Below are 27,081 nucleotides of genomic sequence, written 5' to 3'. Positions count from 1 at the left end.
TGTTAAGACCTTATTTGACTTCTATTAAGCTTAGGTACAATATGAGTATTACACTAAAATATCGATGTCTCTAAAGACATGTCCATATTAATTAATCAACAAGCTTTATTGTTGTTCATTCACTCAGTCGTGTCCAACTCTGCAACCTCGTGGACTGCATCATGCCTGGCCTCCCTGTCCCTCATCATCTCTCAGAATTTCCCCCAAGTTCACGTCCATTGAGTCAGTGATGCCATCCAACCATCTCATCCTCTGTCATCTCCTTCTCCTCCTGCCTTCATTCGCAGCATCAGGGTCTTTTCCAATGAGTTGGCTCTTCACATCAGGTGGCCAAGGTATTGGGGCTTCAGCTTCAGCATCAGTCCTTCCAGTGAATAATCAGGACTGATCTCCTTTAGGATGGACTGGTTTAATCTCTTTGCTGTCCAAGGGACTCTCAAAAGTCTTCTCCAATACCTCAGTTCAAAAGCATCAATTCTTTGGTGCTCAGCCTTTTTTATTGTCCAGCTCTCACATCCGTACATGACTACTGGGAAAACCATAGCTTTGACTAGAGAGACCTTTGTCAGCAAAGTCATGTCTCTGCTTTTTAATATTCTGCCTAGGTTGGTCACAGCTTTTCTTCCAAGGAGCAAGCATCTTTTAATTTCATGGCTGAAGCCATCATCTGCAGTGATTTTAGATGGTATTAATTTAATACTAGGTAACTCAGCTGGTGGGAGAAGGCAATGGCACCCCACTCCAGTACTGTTGCCTGGAAAATCCCATGGATGGAGGAGCCAGGTAGGCTGCAGTCCATGGGGTCACTAAGAGTTGGACACGACCGAGCAACTTCACTTTCACTTTCCACTTGCATGCATTGGAGAAGGGAATGGCAACCCACTCCAGTGTTCTTGCCTGGAGAATCCCAGGGATGGAGAAGCCTGGTAGGCTACAGTCCATGGGGTCGCACAGAGTCGAACACGACTGAAGCGACTTGACAGCAACTCAGCTGGTAAAAAAATCTGCCTACAATGCAGGAGACCCTGGTTGGATTCCTGGGTCTGGAAGGTTCCCTGGAGAAGGGGTAGGCTATCCACTCCAGTATTCTTGGGCTTCCCTGGTGGCTCAAAACTTTAATACCAGGTATTAATTTAATACTAAAAATTTCCCAGTTCATGTGAGTACAAAATTCATTCTGGCAAATTTTTTATTCTGAGAAATTTATATAAGCTCTTTTCTTTAAGCCAATTAAGTAGAACTAATATCATCCAAAGTTAGATGATATTAACAGACATATAGACAGATACAACCAGAGATCACGTAGCTTCATTTTAACACTTAGCCATGAATCAAGTATTACAATATAAAACTCATTAGAGTGCCTTATTCTTGATCTCTGCCCCGAACTCCTATGTTGAAAGTCAGTGACTGCAGTGGCTAGTGACCTAACCCTCGTAGAGGCAGATGGCAAACGGCAGTTTTAGTAGGCACCCACCTCGCAACAGAACCCCTCTCTTGACATCCTGAAACCCAAGAAGAGTGCAGTGACCTCAGGGACTGGGGTGTGGCCAGGTGGCATTGGGCTCCCCCCACTTGACTCTTTGCCCTTTCAGAGCTCTTTTCCAATATCCATGAGCAAGGACTTCTCAGGTCGGGATCTTTGTAAGGCACCCGGTCTGAGTGAGCATCTTCCTTGGGGTGGTCCTGAGGCAGTACCAGTGGCCCACGTAAACTGAAACTGTGGCAGGAGATTGCCAAGAGAGGGGTCCGGATGGAGGAGAGTGGAGAGAGCACTGTGCGGGGAGTCAGCAGCCTGGCTTCTTACTCCAGTTCTATTAGGACTCGCTATGGTAACTTACAAAAGTCTCTTCCTTCCACCGGCCGGCTTCTTTATCAATAACACATGGACATTGGACTGGATACCCATGGTTTACGTACTGTGCTATGAAGAGGGAGATAGAGAAAAGAAACGAGGCACAAGAGGAGGTGGCACTGATGGAAATGACCTTGTGAAGCCAGGTCACTTGTCTGCATCTCGGTGCCCTCATCTGAAAAATGGGAATTGCTAATAGATGAAAAGGTATTCTGAAAGATAGAGGTAAAGCGAACGTGTTGACTCAGGATAGAGCCTTCAAAGCAACGTGTGCTGGAAGAACATTCAGTCAGTTCAGTCACTCAGTCCTGTCCAACTCTTTGCGACCCCATGAATCACAGCAGGCCAGGCCTCCCTGTCCATCACCACCTCTCGGAGTTCACCCAAACCCAGGTCCATCGAGTCGGTGATGCCATCCAGCCATCTCATCCTCTGTCGTCCCCTTCTCCTCCTGCCCCCAATCCCTCCCAGCATCAGAGTCTTTTCCAATGAGTCAACTGGAAGAACATTAGCGCCTAAGAAAATGCAGGGGCTGGTTTCATGGGAAAGGAGGGTTTCAGCTCTGAGGGGTAGGAGAGTGTGCCAGGGCTTCCAACTGACTGTTGAGGCAAATGGAGAAGGGGCGTCCTAGAGACTCGCAGGTGCCATGCCCTGCTGTGACCTGGATTCGCACATCAGACCCTACGGAAAGGTCTTCTCTCACTCGGAATCACGGCCTTTGTTTAGAGGAGGGGATGAGGGAGGAGACAGAGGCCCAGGAGGGAGGGGCCGGGGCCGCCCCCGCCGCTCCGGCTGTGCGGAGCCGGGCAGCCTCGCTCCCGCGCCGGGCGACGGAGGCGCCGGGCGCCAGAGTTGAGTCTCAGCCAGTTTACTCTCCCTCTGGATTCTTCAAGCATCCCTGGAGCGAGCGACTGCGCACGGCGTGGAGGTAGGAGGGCGCTTGGACGGAGCCGTTCAGGTGGCTCGGAGCTCTGCCAGCTTTGGTAAGTCTGTACCTCGTTCGCCTGCCGGTCATCCCCAGTGGGGATGAAGGAAAGGGCTGACAGGGACTCCTAGAATCCCCCCCACCCCGGGACCGAATGTTTACGAGGGTCCCTGGCAGAGCCGGACCGGGATTGGGGACAGCTAGGAAGCAGGAGCCAGCCGTGTCTCAGGTGGGAGGGGGGGTGCCTATGGCATGCATGCGCGGCAAAGTGGGAGACGGGGATCCCCGCACCCTGGCCGCTGCTGGGCTCAGTCCTCCACACCCGCGTCTGCCAGACCAGTCCCAGGTGCGAAACTGGGGCGCTACCTCTTTAAAAGCGTCCAGTCTGAGCCTCTGCTGCACCATGTGATTGCTTGAAAGGCAGGGCTGGGAGCCTGGAGGATGGTGAACCGCTGCGCGGAGCCCAGAGCCCAGCCCAGTCTGGCGCAGCCTCTAGCCTCAGGAGGCACCAGGTGCCCAGAACTTTGAGCACCGCCTCTGGGACTCGCTGGCCCCCAGCAGACAGGATGGTGAGCTCCCTGCATCCTGTTCTATGAGCATGGGTAGGTAGAGTCAGGCACCGGGAGCCCTGTGGGTTGTGTGTGTGCTGGGAACTGCCTCACACCTGATAAAAAAAAGCCAGTGGAGGAGTGAGTGCTGCTATTTTAAGTTGTTGAATGGATCCTCTGGGGTTGACAAGGAGAGGGGACAGAGATTAGGCAGAGAAAGGGTTAGCGTATCCCATCGGCTTGGGTAGGCACTAGATGTGCCAAGTGGGGCACATCTCCAAAGGGCAGCTGGAGTTCCAGAGCTGCCTGGCTCCCCTCCCCCCAGGCAGGCCTTCCCACCCTAGGCTTCCGTGACCACAGGTGCTTGCCTCCTGCCCCTTGGCGCCTGTCTGCTGATGTGCCCAGCCTGTGCCCACCATGCCGCCCTCCATCTCGGCCTTCCAGGCCGCATACATTGGCATCGAGGTGCTCATCGCCCTGGTCTCTGTGCCTGGGAACGTGCTGGTGATCTGGGCGGTGAAGGTGAATCAGGCCTTGCGGGATGCCACCTTCTGCTTCATCGCGTCACTGGCAGTGGCTGATGTGGCGGTGGGCGCGCTGGTCATCCCGCTCGCCATCCTCATCAACATTGGGCCGCGGACCTACTTCCACACCTGCCTCAAGGTCGCCTGCCCTGTCCTCATCCTCACTCAGAGCTCCATCCTGGCCCTGCTGGCAATTGCTGTTGACCGCTACCTCCGTGTCAAGATCCCACTCAGGTGAGTTTAGAGCAGCTGCAGGTACCCCATACCGGGAGGCTCGAGGGCCATGTGAAGAGGATAAAAGGTAGAACATAAAACCCCACGTGAGCCGGACTTTCCTGGGGCCGTTATGCCCCAGCTCTCACTCTGCAGCGCCAAGCTGAACTGAAGTTGAAGCAGGAAGGGGCTGGGTGGTTGGAAGAATGTGAACCTAGTAGTGCTTGGGCCCCCAGAGCTGAAGCTGCTGCTGCTCTCCTGATCCGGCCAGGGCACCTGAGGCTGCCTGTCTGGCCCGCGGAGGCGGTGGTGGGGAGGGGCTAGGTGGTGGAGCTGAACTCCACCTGTTTGAGGCAAGTAGAAAGAGCAGAGCAGGTTGCTCGGGTGGGCTGAGGGTGACGCACTGCAGACAGGGATGCTGCTTCTCTAGCCAGACCTGGGAAGGCTTCCTAAAGATACTCCATAGCTCTCCTGTTCTCCAGATACCCCTGCGCTAGCCAGCTCCAAGCTCCAGGGCTGTCCTGTTGAACCTAAGCAGTCTGATTACCTCTGCCCAACTCCCACTTACGGAATCTTCTGTTGCAGGGAGGAGGATACAGGCTCTTAATGATCCCGTTCTGTTGTGAAACGGGTGTTTCTCCAGTCACAGCAGAGGTCCTTACGCTGTGTCCAGGCAGCACTACAGTGGGTGGCCCAATAATGGCCGTCCTCTCACGCAGGTGTCAAGCCCACACTGGGGTTCCTTCCCTGGGCCCGCCAGGCCATAGGCTCATCACCAGGCAGTGCCTGGGCCACCAAGTGCCAGCAAATGCCTGGGCACACTGCCAGTGCTGCCTTGCTGGGACATTCTTGTGAGGCGTGCTTGCCTCCTCCTTAAATCTTCTCACTGGTAGATTCCCTCTCTACTGTGAAGTTCTAGCCATCTTTGTCACCAGCCATCCCTGGAGTAGCTTCCATACGTGGGACATGGGGCCCCTGGCCTCACTTGATAATTTTCCCAAGCAAGCCTAGGCACCCACATTTGTCCTGTTTGTACATTTAATTTTTCAAAGCTTCTTTAATGCACCATTTTTTCCACCTCTTTTCAACATGATTCTGTGAGGGAGGTGAAGTGGAACCTGGTTAAGGGGAAACAGATCCAGAGGCTCTCCTGGGGCTGGCTGGGAACGCAGCCTTAATCCCACAGCCTCCCTTCCTTCCTGACCCGCCGTGTCCTGCCCCTCCATGCCGTGCTCTCTGCCTTGCTTACCCCCCTCACAACACCCGAGTTTTCTAGGAAAGGTGAAGACTGCTGCTCAAGCAAGAGGGGAAGGCAGCCCACAAAGCCTGTGAGCTGAGGGGCCTTCATGCTGTTATCAGCCCCAGGTCATGGCTGGCCTGTGCTGACGAACCTGGTTTCAGTCCATTAGAGTGGTCTGGGCCTCTGAGCCTGGCCATTACAACAAAGTGTTGCCACAATCGGAAAGTCATGCAGATGTGTGAATATAGGAAAGCTGCTTAAGAAATGTGGTCTACTGAGTGGGTGCCAAGGTGAGACAAAGGCCTGGCCGTGATGTAACAGTGATCACAGACTCACAGAATGTGCCCAACTTGTCCTGTGGGGGTGGGGATGGCTGTGCTGGCAGGAACTGCAGGCTCATTCCTGCAGAAGGCAGCTTCTGCCACTCCTTGCTTCAGCCTTGAGGCGGCAGAGTGGCGGCGGGGGAGGTGGTGGTCTTTAGGGGCTATCATTGGAGGGCCAAAGCAGAGGCTTTGGCGTAGAGGCTAAGACTGCAGGCCTGGGTTCAAATCCTTGCTATGAATTCCTAGCTTTATGACTTTAAGAAAGTCACTTATTCACCTCCTTCATTTTTAATTTCCATGTCAATAAAAGGAGACATTAATAATAGTACCTTCCTTCTAGGGTGCTTGGAAGAATATAATAAATTCCTACATATAAAGCACTTAGTACTGTATTATACAATTAGCATTATATGCAGTCCTTAAGTGGTAGGTTTCTTTTGTTGCTTTATTATCATTATTAACATATGGGTCTGAATAGGCAAGCCCTGTACTCCCACGCCCCACACGCTCAGCTCTTATATAATAACACATATGCCCATACACACATGTGCACACACACATGTGCACACACACAACACACCACATTCCCCGGGAGGTGTCAAACTACTACGAAACTATATTTATACATGTTTCTTCTCCCTTGCTAGATTGTCATGCCTCAAGGGCGGCAACCTAGCAGTGACCACATTTTGTTAATTCTTACAGATTCTCTAAAATGCCTAGCATAGTGTCTGGCACATAGCAAATGTCTACTCAATGAAAGTCAATTGAATTGGATGAGTGTTCAGAGTCACACGGTGAAGCCTCAGGCAGGCCTCCCAGGGGTCTGACCTCTAACCATCCTGCTGTGGCCTGTCTTCCTGGCTTCCCACCTCAGGATCAGGACCACAGCTGCCCATACCAGCTCAGGCAGCTGCTTCAGAGCCACGTATCAATAGTGCCTGCGAGAAAAAGGCTGCCAGGCCTGGCTTCCAAAGCTGGGATCCCAGAGGCTGGGCTGAAGTGACAGACTCCTCCAGGTCCTTGCTGGTCACTGCCTGGGTCCCTCCTGCAGGAGGAACAGCATGCACGGCTCCACTCTGGGCAGCTGGAGTCAGCAGGCTACTGGGCTGGGAGAATACCTCTCAGCCAGAGGCCCCCACGTACCTGATTGCTTGCCCTGACAAGCCAGTCCGAGGCGGATGGGACCCTGGGAGCCAGGGAGTAGCATTGCCTAAGCATTGGTGAAGCATGTATGGGGCATTCAGTGACAGGAGTTAGCTGGACCCCTTACTAAGCAAGGCATGATTGGACCGGTCAACCAGAACTTTTATTTCTTTCCATTTGGAAGTAACAGCAATTTTAAAAAGTTTAAATTGTTGATTCATCAATAACCTGTGGTTATTTACATGTATTTTACAGGTTATTTGTGTAGTACCTCCACATGTTTGGCAATGGATACCCTATCCCCCTCATTTCCTGCTTCTAGGGAACCCCTGGATTTTCTTGGTGGCACTGTGTCATCTTGATACCTACACCAGGGGCTTGTTATGGTGAGGAGTGCCACTCCCCAACCACCAAAGCCCTCTCTGTGGAAAGGGGATCTGAGCACAATCTGTCTGTCATCTGGGTTGGTGTGGGGGGAAGGGGTGATGGGCATTTGGGAGTAAGAAATACATGAGTTTGAACCTTGTTGTGTTACAAACTAGCTGTGCAACCTTTAATAAGCTATTTGATCTCTCTGAGCCTCCTCTTTGCCACCCCGCCCCTTGCTACCTGCATTCTGGGTTTGAGGTCTCTGAGGTTCCTTTCACCTCTAACTTTCTATGGTTATTTCTCATCATGACTCCTGCCAATACTCTGTTGAAATCCTAGGAAGATTGTGTTGTGTTTTTTAGCTCCTAGTGGTGATGAGCTACACACAGTACTATATTTGTGTGTGTGTGTGCGTGTGTGTGCACGCGTGTGTGCATGCACTCAACCGCTCAGTCATGTCCAACTCTTTGCTGCCCCATGAACTGCAGCCTCCCTGGCTCCTCTGTCCATGGAATTTTTCAGGCAAGAATACTGAAGCAGGTTGCCATTTTCCCCTCCAAGGGATCTTCCCAACCCAAGGATTGAACCCGCATCTCCTGCATTGGCAGGCAGATTCTTTACCACCGGCCCCCTGTGAAGTAGTCATATTTTTTTTATTATTATTAAATGAGATAAAGCATAATGCTCATAGTTTCTTGCTGGTAGAGATTATTATCCCCATTCTAGATACTTCTATAGATAAACTAAAGTCTAAAGCTCAGAGCATTTCAGTAATTTGCTCAAATATCTTATCAGGAGCCGAGAGAGGATTTGAATCCAGGCCTAGTGCATGCATGCATGCATACTAAATTGCTTCAGTTGTGTCCAACTCTTTGTGACCCTATGGACTGTAACCCACCAGGCTCCTCTGTCCATGGGATTCTCCAGGCAAGAATACTGGAATGGGTTGCCATTTCCTCCTCTAGGGGATCTTCCTGACCCAGTGATCCACATTTTATCTGTTATATCTCCTTCATTAGCAGGCCAATTCTTTACCACTAGCACGACCTGGGAAGCCCTTAACTAGTGAGCCCATGTGTATTTTGAATCAGCCTCTAGAAGCTATAGGATTTAAGGAGGAGTTGCCTCCAGGCTGTCAGTGGGGGTGATTTTGCTCCTCTTATTTTTACCATGGACTCTACACTCTGCTCCAGCCCATGCTTGACGGCTCTCTCTCCCTCCTCACCTTTTCTCCAGTGGGCATTTGAGCCTCTGGCAGCCCTGCCTCTGTCCACAGCTGGAGGCCTGCCCAACTGGGCTGCTGACCAGGGAAGTACAGCAGAGTGTGGGGGAGGCCAGATTACTGGACCAGAGCTCTGACAGGGAAAGAAATTTGATAGATTAAGGTATGTTTGCTCTTAGGCATCAATTTAGGCAACCCCAACTCTCCAGCTACCCTGGGCTTTTCTGGACAGGTTAAGTGCCTCCTGTTCTTGAACCAGCAGGCACTCATCTGTGGCCTCAGGGCCCCAGAATAATTGCTCTTCCGTGGCGCCATCTGCTTTCAGTAGACATAGGTCACCTCTAGCTCCTCTGTCTAAGGATGGGTTAGTCCTTGGCTTAGAGTGTCTGAGACAGAAGAGGAGTGACAGCAACCCTGAAGCCCAACTCCCTCACATTTGGAGAAGAGGAAACAGAAGCACAGAGTTCCAGCGTTTTCAAGGTCACTCAGCCACAGGCTGTTTTCTCCTCCTCATTCTGACTGTTGTTCCCCAGCCTCTGATGTAAAAGGCAATCGTCCTCAAGGACTAGAACAGAGAAATTCAGCCTCTACAGCTTGCCAGCAAATTCACGATGGGTCTAGGAGGGAAAAGTGATGGAGAAATGTCAGCTTTGTGATTAAAAAAGTAGTGTCTTTGCTTGGACTAGGGATAGCCTTCAAATGGGTTATGTTAAAGATCGTGCTAAGCACTCTGGATTAGATTCAGTGGTGAAAGCTCCCTCTAGCTGGCATTGGAATGGCATCTAGGAAGCCTCCAAGTGCTTTAGGAGCAAGATACCCTGGTGGAAATGCTGCTTGGAAGCAAGGGAACAGCCAAGATACCTTCTGGATAACCCCTCTACCCAGAGATCATGGGGTAGAGTTTTAGAGGCTGTGCCCTGACATTTTATATTTATTTCCAAGCATAAAAGTAATCCATATTTATTGTAAAAATTTTGAGAAATATAGAAAAGAATAAAGATGATAAAATGTTAGTAGCTCAGTCATGTCTGAGTCTTTGTGACTGTAGCCCACCAGGCTCCTCTGTCCATGGAGTCCTCTGGGCAAGGATACTGGAGTGGGTAACCATTCCCTCCTCCAGAGGATCTTCTTAACCCAAGGATCAAACCTGGGTCTCCCACATTGTGGACAGATTCTTTACCATCTGAGCCACTCAGGTCTCCAAAATTACCAGTAATTCTGCCACCTGCACATGACTACTGTTAACTTTCTGGTGTTCCAGAAAATTTTCCCACATAGATGATAGATGGATAGATAGATAATTATGTTTTTATGTAGTTGAGTACATCAATGATTTTTATATCCTATTTTATTCACTTAATGTTATAAGCATTTCCCCATCAATAAAAATATTTTCTAAGGATTTTTATAATGATATAATATTGAATTGGCTTTTTACTCATCTTTTAGGTTTTAGCTAAAGCAGCACCTTCATAGAGAGGCCTTCTCTGACCCCCTCCTCAGCTAACCCAGTTTCATTTCCTCTGTTATTTACTTAGGTTGGATATATTTCTCCTTCCCATCTCTCCTGGCCCAGGTAGTTCTTTCTGGATTTAGTAAGCACCGAAAGGGCAGGAACACATCTGCTCACATACTGATGTCTATCCCATGCCTGGCACAGAATAGCCATACTGTAAACATTTTTAAATAAATGATTATCACATTTTGTTGATTCATTCTTATAATTTTGACTTTTTAGATTATTACTGATTTTTAAATTTTTACAAATGACACTGCAGTGATATCCACAGTTCACATTGTTTGTAGGATCAGGGCCAAGCCTAGAACTCTGGATTGTGCCTCCTAGTAAATGGCACAGCTTCTACCTGTAAGAGATTTTACAATTTAAATATTCCCCAACTCCTTGTCCTCCTACTCTCCCTGCTCCTCCTGCCCAGTTTCATGAAAACTGCAAATCTCCATAGCTGCATGTGGCATTTCTCTGCTCACTTGCCCTTCTGGGCTAGGTAGGGCAGGAATGACTGGGCCCCAAGGCCAGTCCACAGGAGGCCTGGGCATCCTGTTTCTTTGTGTCTTGGTCAGGAGAGTACCCCCTAGAGGAGAGGGGCTTGGAGTATGGTACTTCCTGGTTGGCCTCATCCGGCAGGGTGGGCACAGGACAGAGAGGAAGAAGGGTACCTGACTCCTTGAACTGCATGAATCACCTCTTTAGCCTCAGTCTCTTAACTCAAGCCCAGAGGAGGCTATCAGCTGCTGCAGAAGAAAGAAAAGGCTAGCAGCCGAAGGTGGGGTGGGATACAGAGGAGAGACAGGTAGGTGGGCCTTGGTATTGGTATCTCCTTGGAAATACTGGCTTGGGGGTGGGCAGACAGAGTGGGGAAGCTGGCAATGGACTTCCCTGACCCCTTCCCCAAAAAAAGGAGATCAGACATCTTATCTTGCAATGTTCCTCACCTTGGAATTTTTTTTCTTTAGCAGGATCGCAGGGAGCTGTTCAGTTAGGGAGCTGGTTATATCCATTTGTCTATTTCATAAACATACTTTTTTGTACTGACCATTTATTGGGTACTTTGTGGGGCCTGGGGATACAGAAATGGGTGGGTTGGTTTGGTCTCTATCTCTGTCTGGGGGTGCTTAGATGCTGCTGAAGTTGTGGATTCCTATATGCCAAGGTGGCCAAGTAGAAAATCCCAACCTGTCTATGGTGGGAGTAGGGGTAGCTGGAGAGCTGAAATCCAGCCCCTGACCCTTTGCAGTGCTTGCGCTGGTTGTCTGGGCCTGACTCCACATCCACTCTCTGTAGCCCTGGTCATGGTAGAGAGGGCCTTTGGGACTATCTTTCTACCACCTGCTTTCAGAACTCTGTTCTTCAGGAGAGGAGGGTAACTGATTTGTTAACCCTAATTTGTCTCCACTATGGTCAGAGGTTCGTGACATTGTACAGTAGACAGGGATCAAGACCATCCCCATGGAAAAGAAATGCAAAAAAGCAAAATGGCTGTCTGAGGAGGCCTTACAAATAGCTGTGAAAAGAAGAGAAGTGAAAAGCAAAGGAGAAAAGGAAAGATATAAGCATCTGAATGCAGAGTTCCAAAGAATAGCAAGAAGAGATAAGAAAGCCTTCCTCAGTGATCAATGCAAAGAAATAGAGGAAAAATCAGAATGGGAAAGACTAGAGATGTCTTCAAGAAAATTAGAGATACCAAGGGAACATTTCATGTGAAGATAGGCTCGAAAAAGGACAGAAATGGTATGGACCTAACAGAAGCAGAAGATATTAAGAAGAGGTGGCAAGAATATACAGAACTGTACAAAAAGGATCTTCACGACCAAGATAATCACGATGGTGTGATCACTCACCTAGAGCCAGACATCCTGGAATGTGAAGTCAAGTGGGCCTTAGAAAGCATCACTACAAACAAAGCCAGTGGAGGTGATGGAATTCCAGTTGAGCTATTTCAAATCCTGAAAGATGATGCTATGAAAGTGCTGCACTCAATATGCCAGCAAATTTGGAAAACTCAGCAGAGGCCACAGGACTGGAAAATGTCAGTTTTCATTCCAATCCCAAAGAAAGGCAATGCCAAAGAATGCTCAAACTACCACACAATTGCACTCATCTCACATGCTAGTAAAGTAATGCTCAAAATTCTCCAAGCCAGGCTTCAGCAATATGTGAACCGTGAACCTCCAGATGTTCAAGCTGGTTTTAGAAAAGGCAGAGGAACCAGAGATCAAATTGCCAACATCTGCTGGATCATCAAAAAAGCAAGAGAGTTCCAGAAAAATATCTATTTCTGCTTTATTGACTATGCCAAAGCCCTTGACTGTGTGGATCACAATAAACTGGAAAATTCTGAAAGAGATGGGAATACCAGACCCCTTGACCTGCCTTTTGAGAAACCTATATGCAGGTCAGGAAGCAACAGTTAGAACTGGACATGGAACAACAGACTGGTTCCAAATAGGAAAAGGAGTACGTCAAGGCTATATATTGTCACCCCGCTTATTTAACTTATATGCAGAGTACATCATGAGAAACGCTGAGCTGGAAGAAGCACAAGCTGGAATCAAGATTGCCGGGAGAAATATCAATAACCTCAGATATGCAGATGACACCACCCTCATGGCAGAAAGTGAAGAGGAACTAAAAAGCCTCTTGCTGAAAGTGAAAGAGGAGAGTGAAAACATTGGCTTAAAGCTCAACATTCAGATAATGAAGATCATGGCATCTGGTCCCATCACTTCATGGGAAATAGATGGGGAAACAGTGGAAACAGTGTCAGACTTTATTTTGGGGGGCTCCAAAATCACTGCAGATGGTGATTGTAGCCATGAAATTAAAAGACGCTTACTCCTTGGAAGGAAAGTTACGACCAACCTAGATAGCATATTGAAAAGCAGAGACATTACTTTGCCAACAAAGGTCCATCTAGTCAAGGCTATGGTTTTTCCAGTGGTCATGTATGGTTGTGAGAGTTGGACTGTGAAGAAAGCTGAGCGCTGAAGAATTGATGCTTTTGAACTGTGGTGTTGGAGAAGACTCTTGAGAGTCCCTTGGACTGCAAGGAGATCCACCCAGTCCATTCTGAAGGAGATCAGCCCTGGGATTTCTTTGGAAGGAATGATGCTAAAGCTGAAACTCCAGTACTTTGGCTACCTCATGCAAAGAGTTGACTCATTGGAAAAGACTCTGATGCTGGGAGGGATTGGGGCCAGGAGGAGAAGGGGATGACAGAGGATGAGATGGCTGGATGGCATCACTGATTCAATGGACGTGAGTCTGAGTGAACTCCAGGAGTTGGTGATGGACAGGGAGGCCTGGCGTGCTGTGATTCATGGGGTGGCAAAGAGTCGGACACAACTGAGCAACTGAACTGAACTGAATTTGTCTCCACACAGGGCCCTAATTTAGAGATATCTGTTCATTCATTCATAGGAGGCATCCTATGTGCCAGGCATTTTTATGGACACTTGAAATACATTCATTAATAGAACAAAGATTTTCATGGAGCTTGCAGGCTAGTTGGGTTGGTAGACAGATGCTAAATAAAAAACATAAAACCTAATATGTAGAGTGTTAGAAGGTAAAACATAGGGAGCCCAGCCTGGCACTCTGTTACAACCTAGAGGGGTGGGATGGGGTGAGGGAGGGAGGCTCAAGAGGGAGGGGATGTCTATAGAATTATGGCTGATTCGCATTGTTGTATGGCAGAAACCAACACAACACTGTAAAGCAATTTTCCTCCAATTAAAACAGAAAAAAGAGCAGGGCAAATGAAATTGGAAATGCCAGGATAGGGGCTGGCAGGCTGGGGGTGGTGGTGGTGGTGTTGGTTTTGCAATTATTAATGGAGTGATAATTGAGGCTTTCTTGAGAAGATGCTGTTTGAGCACAAACTTGGGGATGAGGAACTCTGCCATGCAGATATTGGGAGAATAATCCACGCTGAGGAAATAATTAGAGCAAAGTTTCTGGGGAAGAAATGTACCCAAAGTGGTAGCAAGAAAGTCTGTGCAGCTGAGATAAAAGGAGAGACTGGTTGAAGATAAGGCTGAAAAGTTTATAAACTGCTGGCTTGGAAGCCACTGAAAGGACATTGGCTTTTACTCTGAGGGAAATGGGAAGCTATTACAGGTTTAGAACAAGGAAGTGATATGATTTTACTGACTTAGGTTTTCAATGCTCACTCTGACTGATGTGTGGAAATAGAGTGGAAAGCAGAAATTCAGGCAAGAGAAGAGGGAAGTGACTTGAATCAGAATGATAAAATAGCAAGCAGAGGAGATGGTAAGAAGTGATTAATTCTGGGTGTGCACTTTCAAATTTTAACATTTTGTATTGTTTTTACTGTATCCTTCCCTGGTTGGCTGAGATGGTAAAGAATCTGCCTGCATTGAGGGAGACCTGGGTTCAATTGCTGGGTTAGGAAGACCTCCTGGAGGAGGGCATGGCAATCCACTACAGTACTCTTGTCTAGAGAATCCCTATGGACAGAGGAGCCTGGTGGGCTGCAGTCCATACAGTCGCAGAGTCAGACATGACTGAGGGACTAAGCACACCCTTTTTATTGGGATAAAATATTCACACAATACATAGTCTTACATGTACAGCTAAATAAACTTTTTCACATATGGATATATCTATGTAACTACCACCCAGATCAATATTTGGAACAATTTCAGCACCCTTAAGGTACTTTCCAAAAGAGAATCACTATTCTTTTATCCCCATAGATTGATGTTGCCTGTTTTTGAACTTTCATAAAGGGAATTGAGTAGTATATCCTCCTTTCTGTCTGGCTTCTGAAGCTTAAAATTGTGTCTGAGATTTATCTGTACTATTGAATGAAATAGTAGGTTTTGCTTGGTTTTTTTTTTTTTTCTCATTGTTATTAGAATTCCATTGAATGAATATGCCATGATCTGTTTAATTCTGGATATATTTGGAAGAAAGAAAAAGTTGTTTATGGCTTGAATGTGGAGTGTGAGAGAAAGAAAAGTTGAGAATGACCAAGATTTTAGTTCTAAGCAACTGGAAGTATGGAATGTGCATTATCCAAGGTGGAAAAGGCTATAGGTGATACAAGTTGTGGGAGCAGTAAAAGGAGTTCAGATTTAGACATGTTGAATTGTCTGTATCTATTAAATACCTCAGTGAAATGTTGAGCAGGCAGCTGGATGGATATACGAGGATGGAGTTCAGGAGAGAAGTCTGGGCTGGGGATGTGAATGTGAGAGCCATTGGCATGTAGATAGTGTTTAAATCCATAAGGCTAGATGAGCTCACCAAGAGAGAAAGTGGAAATAAAGAAGAGGATGCAGATGATATGATACTATACATAGAAAATTCTAAAGACACCATCAGAAAACTACCAGAGTTCATCAATGAACTTGGTAAAGTTGTAAGATACTAAATTAATATACAGAAATCGGCTGCATTTCTATATACTAACAATGAAATATCAGAAAGAGAAATTAAGAAAACAATTTCATTTACCATTGCACCCAAAAGAATACAATACCTGGGGATAAACCTACCTAAAAGACAAAAGATCTGTAGTCTGAAAACTGTAAGACATCAATGAAAGAAACTGAAGATGATGCAAACAGATGGAAAGATACACCATGTTCTTGGATTAGAAGAATTGATATTGTTTAAATGACTATACTACCCAAGGCAATCTACAAATTCAGTGCAATCGCTGTCAAAATACCAATGTCACTTTTCACATTTGTATGGAAAGACAAAAGACACAGAATATAATCTTGACACAATCTTGAGAAAGAAGAATGGAGCTGGAGGAATCACATTCCTTGTCTTACATAATCAAAACAGTATGGTAGTCACACAGACACACACACATACACGGATCAATGGAACAGGACAGAGATCCGAGAAATAAACCCATGCACGTATGGTCAGTTAATCTGCGACAAAGTAGGCAAGAGTACACAATGGAGAAAAGATGATCTTTTCACAAGTGGTGCTGGGAAAACTGCTGCTGCTAAGTCGCTTCAGTCGTGTCTGACTCTGTGCGACCCCATAGACGGCAGCCCACCAGGCTCCCCTGTCCCTGGGATTCTCCAGGCAAGAACACTGGAGTGGGGTGCCATTTCCTTCTCCAGTGCATGAAAGTGAAAAGTGAAAGTGAAGTCGCTCAGTCGTGTCCGACCCTCAGCGACCCCATGGACTGCAGCCTACCAGGCTCCTCCGTCCATGGGATTTTCCAGGCAAGAGTACTGGAGTGGGGTACCATTGCCTTCTGGATAGTTAGATGTTAAAGAATGAAATTACAACATTCTCTAATACTGCATACAAAAATAAAGTCAAAATGGATTAAAAACCTAAATGTAAGACTGGATACTATGAAACTGCTAGAGGAAAAACATAGGTAGAAGACTCTTTGACATAAATCTCAGCAATATTTTTTTTGGATCCATCTCCTAGAGTATTGGAAATAAAAACAAAAACAACAAATGGGACCTAATTAAAGTCTTTTGCACATCAAGGGAAACCATAGACAAAATGAAAAAGCAACCTACTGAAGGGGAGAAAATATTTATAAACAGTATGAAACAATATGGGATTAATATTCCACACATATATAAACAGCTTACATGACTCAATGTTAAAAACAAAAAAAAAGCTTAAAAAGTTGGCAGAAGAACTGAATACACATCTTTCCAGAGAGGAAATGCAGATGCCCAGAAGGCACATAAAAAATGCTCAATATCACTAATTATCAGGGAAATGCAAATCAAAACCACAATGACACAGCAACTCACACCTGTCAGAATGCTGTGGTTGTTGTTCAGCTGCTAAGTCAAGTCTGACTCTGCGACCCATGGACTGCAGCATGCCAGGTTTCTTTGTCTTTCACTGTTGCCTGGAATTTGTTTAAATTCATGTCCACTGAGTCAGTGATGCCGTCCAACCATCCCATCATCTGTTGCTCATTCTCCTCCTGCCTTCAGGCTCTCCCAGCAGCAGGGTCTTTTCCAGTGAGTCAACTCTTCACAACAGATAGCCAAAGTATTGGAGTTTCAGCTTCAGCATTAGTCCTTCCAATGAATATTCAGGGTTGACTGGTTTTAATCTCCTGTTGTCCAAGAGACTGTCAAGAGTCTTCTCCAGCACAGCAGTTCAAAAGCATCAACTCTTGATGCTCAGCCTTCTTTATGGTACAGCTCTCACATCCATACATGACTACTGGAAAAACCATAGCTTTGACTAGACAGACCTTTGTCAGCAAAGTGATGTCTCTGCTTTTTAATATGCTGCCTAGGTTTGTCATAGCTTTACTTCCAAGGAGCAAGTGTCTTTTAATTTTATGGCTTAAGTCACCTTCCACAGTGATTTGGAGCCTAAGAAAATAAAATGAGTTACTGTTTTCACTTTTTCCTCATCTATTTTCCATAAAGTGATGGGACTGGAGGCCATGATCTTTGTTTTTTGAATGTTGAGTTTTAAGCCAACTTTTTCACTCTCCTCTTTCACTTTCATCAAGAGGCTCTTTAGTTCCTCTTCACCTTCTGCCATCAGAGTGGTATCATCTGCATATCTGAGGTTCTTAATATTTCTCCCAGCAGTCTTGATTCCAGCTTGTGATTCATCCAGCCTGATATTTCACATGATGTACTCTGCATATTAGTTAAATAAACAGGGTGACAATATACAGCTTGTTGTACTCCTTTCCCAATTTTGAACCAGTACATTGTTCCAAGTCCAGTTCTAACTGTTGCTTCTTGCCCTGCATACAGGTTTTTCAGGAAACAGGTAAAGTGGTCTGGTATTCCCAATCTCTTTAAGAATTATATGCAGTTTACTGTGATCCACACAGTCAAAGGCTTTAGTGTAGTCAATGAAGGAGAAGTAAATATTTTTATAGAATTCCCTTGCTTTTTCTATGATCCAGTGGATGTTGGCAGTTTTATCTTTGTTTCCTCTGCCTTTTCTAAATCCAGCTTGTACATCTGGAAGTTCTCTATTCATGTACTGTTGAAGCCTAGCTTGAAGAATTTTGAGTTTGCCACCATGTGAAATGAGCGCAGTTGTACAGTAATTTGAGCATTCTTTGCCATTGTCTTTCTTTGGGATTGGAATGAAAACTGACCTTTTCCAGTCCTATGGCCACTGCTGAGTTTTCCAAATTTGCTGGAATATTGAGTGCAGCACTTTCACAGCATCACCTTTTAGGATTTGAAGTAGCTAAACTGGAATTCCATCACCTCCACTAGCTTTGTTCATAGTAATGCTCCTAAGCCCCCCTTGACTTCTTCATACTCCAGGATGTCTGGCTCTAGGTGAGTGATTGCACCATCGTGGTTATCTGGGTCATGAAGATCTTTTTTGTTTTGTTCTGTTTATTCTTGCCACCTCTTCTTAATATCTTCTGCTTCTGTTAGGTCTATATCATTTCTGTCCTTTATTGAGCCTATCTTTGCATGAAATATTCCCTTGGTATCTCTAATTTTCTTGAAGAAATCTCTTGTCTTTCCCACTCTATTGTTTTCCTCTATTTCTTTGCCTTGATCAATGAAGAAGTCTTTCTTATCTCTCCTTGCTATTCTCTGGAACTCTGCATTCAAATGGGTATATCTTTCCTTTTCTCCTTTGCCTTTTTCTTCTTTTCTCAACTATTTGTAAGGCCTCCTCAGACAACCATTTCGCCTTCCTGCATTTCTTTTTCTTGGGGATGGTTTTGGTCACCACCTCTTGTACAGTGTTACAAACCTCCGTCCATAGTTCTTCAGGCTCTCTGTCTACCACTTCTAATCCCTTCAATCTATTCGTCACCTCCACTGTATAATCATAAGGGATTTGATTTAGGTCATACCTGAATGGTTTAGTGGTTTTCACTACTTTCTTCATTTTAAACCTGAATTTTCCAATAAGGAGTGGATAATCTGAGCCAGTCAGCTCCAAGTCTTATTTGTGCTGACTATATAGAGCTTCTCCATCTCTGGCTGCAAAGACTATAATCAATCCGATTTGGGTATTGACTATCTGGTGATGTCCATGTGTAGAGTCACCTCTTTCGTTGTTGGAAGAGCATGTTTGCTATGGTTAGTGCGTTCTCTTGGCAAAACTCTGTTAGCTTTGCCCTGCTTCATTTTGTACTCCAAGGCCAAACTTTCCTGTTACTCCAAATATCTCTGGACTTCCTAATTTTACATTTTAGTCCCCTACAATGAGAAGGATATCTTTTTTGGTGTTAGTTCTAGAAGGTCTTGTAGGTCTTCATAGAACCATTCAACTTCATCTTCTTTGGCATTAGTGGTTGGGGCATAGACTTGGATTACTGTGATGTTGAATCGTTTGCCTGTAAGAATGGATTTCATCAAAAAAGCCATTGTTGATGTTGGATTTTCACATGTTGGAAAGGATGTGAAGAAAAGAGAATCCTCCTACATTTTGGTAGGAAGGCAAATCGGTGAAACCACTGTGGAAAACAGTATGGAGGTTTCTTAAAAAACTAAAAATAGAACTACCATTTGAACCAGTAATTCTAGTACTGAGTATTTATCTGAAAAAAACAAAAACACTAATTCAGAAAGATACATGCATCCCAATATTCATAGAAGCATTATTTACAATTGCCAAGATATGGAAATAACCTGTGTCCATTAACAGATATGGATAAAGATGTGGTGTGTGTGTGTGTGTGTGTGTGTGTATGCAATGGAATACTGAAAGTGAAAGTGTTGGTCACTGTTGTGTCTGACTCTTTGTGACCCTATGGACTGTAGCCCAACAGGCTCCTCTGTCCATGGAATTCTCCAGGGAAGAATACTGGAGTGGGTTGCCCTTTCCTTCTCCAGGGTAACTTCCTGACTCAGGGATCGAACCTGGGTCTCCTGCATTACAGGCGGATTCTTTTGTCTAAGCCACCAGGGAAACCCAATGGGATACTACTGAAACATAAAAGAGAAACAAAATTTTGCCATTTGCAGCAACATAGATGGATTTGGAAGGCATTATGCTAAGTGAAATAAATCAGACAGAGAAAGTCAAATACTGTATATCACTTATACATGGAATCTAAAAAATATAAGAAACTAGTGAACATAACAAAAAAGAAGCAGACTCATAGATACAGAGAACAAACTGGTGGTTTCTAGTGTGGGGAGCAGGCGGGGTGAAGGCAACACAGGGGTGGGTGAGTGGGATGTACAGACTATTGGTGTAACACAGGCTTAAGGGTGTATTGCACAGCATGGGGAATAGAGCCAAGATTTTGTAATAACTGTAAATAGAAAGCAACCTTTCAAAATTGTATAAGTATATTTTTTTTAATTTAAAAAAGAAGAGGAAAGGACCAAGGACTGAGCATTAAGAGGTTGGGGAGATGAGACACCAGCAACCGAGACTAAAGGAGAGCCACAGATATTGGAAGAAACCCTGAGTCCCTAGCATGGTGTCCCAAAGGCCAGCTAGAGACAGCAGGTGAAGGGGGACCAAGAGGCTGGCTGCCACATGCTGCCAGTGTGGCAAGGGAGGCGAAGACTGAGAATTACCATTAGCAGGAGCAATGTTAATAGATGGTGGGAGAAAAATGTCTAATTGAAGAGGACTCAGGAGAGAAGATGAACGGAATCGAAGGCAGCTGGCACAGATTACTCCTTTGAGGAATTTTGTTGCAGAGCGCAAAGGCAGGAGGCAGGAGTTGCCTGGGGAAATGGGAGCGAGGCATTTTGCTCTGTTTTTGCTGAGGAGGGACATTGGTATGTCTGTGTACTTACTGAGACAATTTAGTAGAGAGTGCAAAACTAACAGTAAGATAAAGAAGAGAATTTCTGGATTGATGTTGTTGTTCAGACCAACAGAGCTGGGACCTGGGCAAACTCTGAGGGGTTGGCTTTAGAGGAGCATGGGGGTCATCTAACTGGCAGGAAGGCAGGGTGTGGGCACTGGTAGGTGAAGTTCTTTTCTGAGTGTTTCGGTTTTCTTAGCAGTGGGAAGCAAGGTCATCAGATGAGAGGGAGGAGGTGATGGAGAGAGTAGAAAGTGTGAAATAATTCTTTAGGAAATGGGAAAATGACTAGATTCAGCAAATCTAGTACAATTGGAGGCAGCGTTAAGGGCCCACCTGAAGTTCATGGTGATCAATAGGAGTGTTCAGCTGCATGGGCACAGGCATAGAGCAGGTGAACAATTCATTCTTTCACTTAATCAGAAGTGCCAGATTCCTTGCCAGGCATTGTGTATCTTACAATGGCCAAGATGTCAGCCCTGATCCCTGCCCTTGTGGAATTTAGAGACTAGTGGGAGTGAACCAAGACCCAGATAGTATTAATGCGTATATATGTGGAATCTAGAAAAATGGTACAGATGAACCTATTTGCAGGGCAGGAATAGAGACACAGATGTATAGAACAGACTTGTGGACATGGGGTATGAGTGGGGGAAGGAGAAGGTGGGACGAATTGAGGAGTAGCATTGACATATATACACTACCATGTATAAAATAGATAGCTAGTGGGAAGCTACTGTATGACACAGGAAGCTCAGCTCGGTGCTCTGTGACAAACTAGAGGGATGGGGTGGGAGCAAGATTCAAGGGCGGATATATGTATACATGTAGCTGATATAGCTGATTCAGCGTTCCTGGTAGCTCAGTTGGTGAAGAATACACCTGCAATGCAGGAGACCCTGGTTCAATTCCTGGGTTGGGAAGATACTCTGGAGAAGGGAAAGTCTACCCACCCCAGTATTCTGGCCTGGAGGATTCCATGGACTGTATAGTCCATGGGGTCACAAAGAGTTGGACATGACTGAGCAACTTGCACTTGCACAGCTGATTCACTTTGTTGTACAGCAGAAACTAATACAACATTGTAAAGCAATTATACGCCAATAAAAAATTTAAAAAGCAAACACAAGCAGGTAGCTACAATTGCAACTTGAAAAGAATTTGAGGAAGGAAGCCATCCTGGAATCCACTGTAGCTGGCACTTGACTTTGGCTTCTGCAGACTTCGTGTCAGTCCAGCTCACTCGGGGTCCAAGCACTAAGGCAGGATCTTGTAGGCCCCAGGTGGTTCATGGTCAAGAGTTTGGTTTGGATTCTAGGTGCACAGTGAAGCCTTTGAGTGCTTGAAGCAGGGAATGACATAGTCCAGATTACATTTTTAAAATGTCAAGTCCTTAACAAAAGAGAAGCAAATCAAATCCAGTGATACATAAAAAGGGTAATATATCACAACCAAACAGGTTTTATCCCAAGTATTCAGGTATGGTTTAACATTTGAAAAAAATGAGTATCTTTACCACAGTACTGTAAGGTCACTCTGCCTGGTGTGTGGAGAATGGTTTAGAGCGGATAAGAGGAGACAGTAAGAGACCATGGCTCAGGCGGGGGTTGGGGCAGGCAGGTAGCCAAGGAGGCAGTGGCGATGGAGAGAGCTGCAGAGACTGCAGGCATGTTAGCATTAGAACCAGCTGGTAAAGAACTGGATGTGCAAAGTAGGAGAGGGATCAAGTGTGACTCCCCCAGATGAAGGCTGAAGCCACGGGGTGGACGGTGGTGCCATTTCTGGAGACAGGGAATGGTGAGGAAGGGAGGAATTGGAGAGGGGGCGACTCAGATCCTAGTAGGTATTCAAGTGGAATTGATGCAATGGCAGGTCTGGTGCTGGTCTCTCTCTTGCTGATTCACCAGCTTCTGTCCTTTTCATGTGGTCCAACAAACAGCCTTTTGGCCTCAAACCGCCTTCTTTAAGGAGTCCCTCAAACATCGAGCAAGCTTCCCGGGTGCCTCCAGCTGCTGCGTGTATTGTTCCCACCTCAATTCTCAGGGGGAGACTGGCTGTCTTAGGCTGAAACCCCAGAAATAAGGACATGCGACTTTGGACTCCCTAAAGCTTCCAGAAGGAGGTGGCAGAGTTGGGGGTTTGTCCTTCTTGCCAGGCTTTATTTAGAAGGAGGCACAGTGGCTTCTGTGATAGCGAAGGCCACCTCGAGTCTCTGCCCATCCTCAGTCAGCCGGGCGCTCTCCGCAGATACTCTGTGTCCACGGCCTCATTTCCCACCCTCATCGCTGGAACCCGCCAGTGACCAGGCACTGTGCTGCTGCTGCCCAGTCACTCAGTCGTGTCCAGCTCTTTGCGACCCCAGGGACTGTAGCCTGCCAGGCTCCTCTGTCCGTGGGATTCTCCAGGCAAGAATACTGGAGCGGGTTGCCATTTTCTTCTCCAGGTCTGGCAGTGTGGACTGTGTTAATCCTCTGCACAATGGTTGTTCCTCTCCCACTCCACAGCAGGGTCCTCTCACAGCTGCTATATTGCGCACTGGGGGCCTGGTTTTAGCTAACACAGTAAAGATGGTCAACCAGTAAGGAGGCAGTTATCAGCTCTAGACTAGCCCTAGTGGGCAGAGCAGGAGGGCTGGGGAAAGCCCCAGGCTGGCATAGGCCACACAGGGACAGGGTCTCTGTCGCCATGGACTGCTTGGTGGAGCACTGTTAACTCTTCTATGCAGAAACAATCTCCTTTAGCCTTGTGTAGCAGAGAAAGCTTTGCATTACAGTTTGTGGGGTTGGTGCCAGCCCTGAGGGCACCATGCACTTGTTCTTAGAGCCCACAGGCTTCCGGTTCTCTGCTTCCCACCCCTGGGAAAGCAGGGACAAAGACTACAGGAGGGCAAGAGTTACTTCCTAGTCCTGTTTTTCTAGCCCAGTGGAACCAAGTGCTCTGATACATACCTACCCAGTTGGAATGGGAACATATCAGGCCATGATTCTCTTGGGGGTACCAGAGGGAAACGTTTCTTGGAAAAGAGCCTCTTAGCCCAGATATATTTCATTTTTTATTGAAGTATAATTGATTTACAATATTATATTAGTTTCAGGTGTACAACATAGTATTTGATATTTGTATACATTATAAAACAATCACCAGGATAAGTCTAGTTGATTTTTTACCATACAAAATTATTACACTATTATTGATGATATTTCCTATGTTGTATATTACATTCCCATGACTTATTTTACCCCAGATACTTAAATTTTTTATTTATTTTTAATTGAAGGATAATTGCTTTATACTATTGTATTGTTTTAATTTTATTTATTTTTAATTGGAGGATGATTGCTTTACAATATTGTGTTGGTTTCTGCCATATATCAACATGAACCAGCCATAAGTATACGTATATCCCCTCCCTCTTGGATCTCCCTCCTACCTCCCGCCCCATCCCACCCCTCTAGGTTGTACCAGAGCCTCCGGGTTGAGTTCTTTGAGTCAGATAGCAAATTCCCATTGGCTATTTTATGTGTGGCAGTGTGTATGTTTCCATGTTTCTCTCTCCACTCATCCCACTCTCCCCCCTGCCCCCCACGTGCCCGTAAGTCTGTTCTCTATGTCTGCATCTCCACTGCTTCCCTGCAAATAGATTCATCAGTGCCGTCCTTCTAGACTCCATATGTGCACATTAATATATGATACTTGCTTTCCTCTTTCTGACTTCACTCTGTATAATAGACTCTAGGTTCATCTACCTCAGAATGCACTCAAATGCATTCCTTTTTATAGCTCAGTGATTTTCCATTGCATATATATATACCACAGCTTCTATCCCAGATATTTTTAATGATCACCTTTTCAGAGAAACATCTCTCTGGTTCTGCTTTATGGAGGTGCACGAATAGAATGAGGGGCAAGAGCAGTATCCCCAGACAGATAGTTCAGGTGCTTAGAACTAGTCATCTTGGAGTAGCTACTTAACCTTTCTGATTAAGGTTACTTAACTTTAAGGTTAATTAAGGTTAACTACTCAGCCTTTCTGATTAATGGTGGCTATTACTATCATCAAATAACCCAAACTTGGTTTCACTTACCACTTGCTCTTCTGCGGCCACTGTGGCCCCACAGGGAGGAAGCTCTTGCTGAGACGCGTTGCCTGCTCTGTGAGAGAAGGACCTGGTTCTCTTCACCTGCCTCACTGACTGTATTTCAGGACCGAACAACACATGCCTGACTGGCACTTAGTAGGTGGCTGGATCAGTGTTTGGTGGGGGAAGGAAGCATTAGTGGGGCAGACTGAGTAGCTAGATTGAGAAGTCAGTTGGATATTTTATATTCACCTGCAGAGTGCAAATGCAGGTATTGGAGAGTGAAGTGTTGTTTTATTAAAACATCCCCAGGAGACCAGAGGAGTACAGGGTCTCATCAAGCTTATCTGGCAAGTTAGGGGGAGTATTCTGGCCTCCTGATCCCCAGCTCAGCTCGCGTTGGTCTCCATGCTCCTGTTTCTATAAGGAAAGGGTGTGAAGAGTCCCTCCTGAGCTCCGTTTACCTTCCCAAAGCCTCATCCTTCCCTTTCTGGAGGGCTGGCCTCTGAGGGAGCTTCCGTAAGGGCTCCCCTGGGGGCCGGCAGATCCATAAATCCTCTCTGGGGAGGAAAACATTCAGTGTGTTAGAGGCCCACTGTGCTCAGCAGATGCACCTGATGTGGTTCCCTATCCTCTGTGGAGGAAACACAACCCCGCACCCCATGTTATGGGTTGCTGGTGCTGCCTCGTGTGCATGGTCCAGTAGGGCCCGAGAGAGACACCGTCACCACTCAGGCCCAGGGGCTGACAGTCTGGGCGCAGCCAGCACACCAGCGAGGGGTGTGACGGCATGACACCCCTGCCGTCATCACCATTAGTCATGACAGGAGGCCCCGGTGGTTTTAGGCTCTTAGTGGTGTGTGTGTGTGTGTGTGTGTGTGTGTGTGTGTGTGTTTAGGGAGCTATAGCTTTTTATTTTTTAAGGCCAAGAAATTCTATTCTGGATTTGCAGCCCTTTCATTCAATTCTCATTCCAGTCCTTCATTCAAGGCCTAGGGGAGAGGCCCAGCAAGCTAATCTCTTTTCTGTTTGTGCCCCCACCCAATCCTCATGCCTCACCCCCACCTTTCTGATGTGGAAATACAATGTGTTCAAGTCAAGAAATGTTTTCTGACAACACAAGTCCTGCCCCAAGGGCACAGCCCCATAGGCTGATGGGTGAGACTGGCAGTTTACCAGTTGCACGCACCAGGAGGCCTGAGCAGCCTGGTTCACACACAAGCACACAGGGCCAAGGTTACTCCCCCGCCTAGGACACTCAGCCCCATCCCTCTTTTCACCTATGCTCAAAACTTTCTTTGCTTCCTAGCCAGTTACAGCTTAATCTGTCCAAGCCTTGGAGTTGAGGAGAAATATAAAAGGATATTTAAAATATAAGAACATGTCTTAAACAAATACACACACCCCTCAGAAAACTATTCCCTTCTCTTTTCTAATTCTTGCTTGTTCCTTAATAGTCAACTCAGATGACACCTCCTCTAGGAAGCTTTCCTTGTTTTGTCATGTTTACAACTCTCCATGCTCCCCTGCTGGGAGAGGACAATGGCACCCCACTCCAGTACTTTTGCCTGGAAAATTCCATGGACGGAGGAGCCTGGTAGGCTGCAGTTCATGGGGTTGCTAAGAGTCGGACACGACTGAGAGACTTCACTTTCACTCTTCACTTTCATGCATTGGAGAAGGAAATGGCAACCCACTCCAGTGTTCTTGCCTTGAGAATCCCAGGGACGGGGGAGCCTGGTGGGCTGCTGTCTATGGGGTCGCACAGAGTCGGACATGACTGAAGTAACTTAGCAGCAGCTAATTTGCTAATGCTCCCCTGTTACACAGCCCTTGTCAGATTGCGCTGAGGTAACCTCCTTAATTGGCCAGTGAGCAACTTGTGGGTGGGGCCCAAGCCTATTCATCTCTCCTTCACAGTGTCCAGCATAGTTTCTGCCCATTTTTGGTATCCAATACCTGATCAATAAATGAATGGTAATAGTAGCAAGTGACTCTTGAACACCTAATATTTGCTAGGCCCTGTGCTAAATGCTTTGTGTGGATTCTCTTGTTTAAATCCTTACACAATTTTATGAAGAGGAGCTAATAGTATTTTATAGTAATAGTTATAATATGTTCCTCTTTTCCTCATTTTCTGGGGAAGCTAAGGCTCAGAGAGGTTAAAGAGCTTGATATTAGTCACAGAGCAGCAAAGTGTAACTGGGGTTGTTGAATGAGCAACTGAACAGATGAATGAAAAGACTTGTCTTTGAGCCTTGACTCCACCGTTAGTGCTGGGTGGTTTTGGATAAACCACTTACCTCTTTGGGTTTCGGTTCCCACATGTATAGAATGGGTGCAATTGCTAACCATACTGCAGAGAGCTGTCTGTAAGGCA

General features: G+C 46.2%; 1 protein-coding gene across 8 annotated transcripts in view; it reads left to right on the top strand.

The window, feature by feature from the left end:
• The first annotated feature begins 2,611 nt into the window (after positions 1–2,611).
• Positions 2,612–27,081, top strand: part of ADORA1 (adenosine A1 receptor) — a 43,718-nt gene continuing 19,248 nt past the window's right edge. The window contains exons 1-2 of one of the 8 annotated variants that reach the window (XM_086345802.1): positions 2,612–2,838; positions 4,022–4,086. Coding sequence is in view for 5 of the 8 variants with exons in the window: in XM_086345796.1 (XP_086201922.1) it covers positions 3,746–4,086 (341 nt within the window). In the remaining 3 variants the exon portion in view is untranslated. Of the gene's footprint in view, positions 2,839–3,188; positions 4,087–27,081 lie in introns of those variants that run through there. The other 7 variants (XM_086345796.1, XM_086345798.1, XM_086345801.1 and 4 more) reach the window with 7 other exon arrangements.

Source organism: Bos grunniens, chromosome 16 (assembly GCF_055505025.1).
Source record: "Bos grunniens cultivar Pamir isolate PY7600 chromosome 16, Bosgru_T2T1.0, whole genome shotgun sequence".
Taxonomy (NCBI): domain Eukaryota; kingdom Metazoa; phylum Chordata; class Mammalia; order Artiodactyla; family Bovidae; genus Bos; species Bos grunniens.
This window is presented reverse-complemented; position numbering and strand designations above follow the sequence as displayed.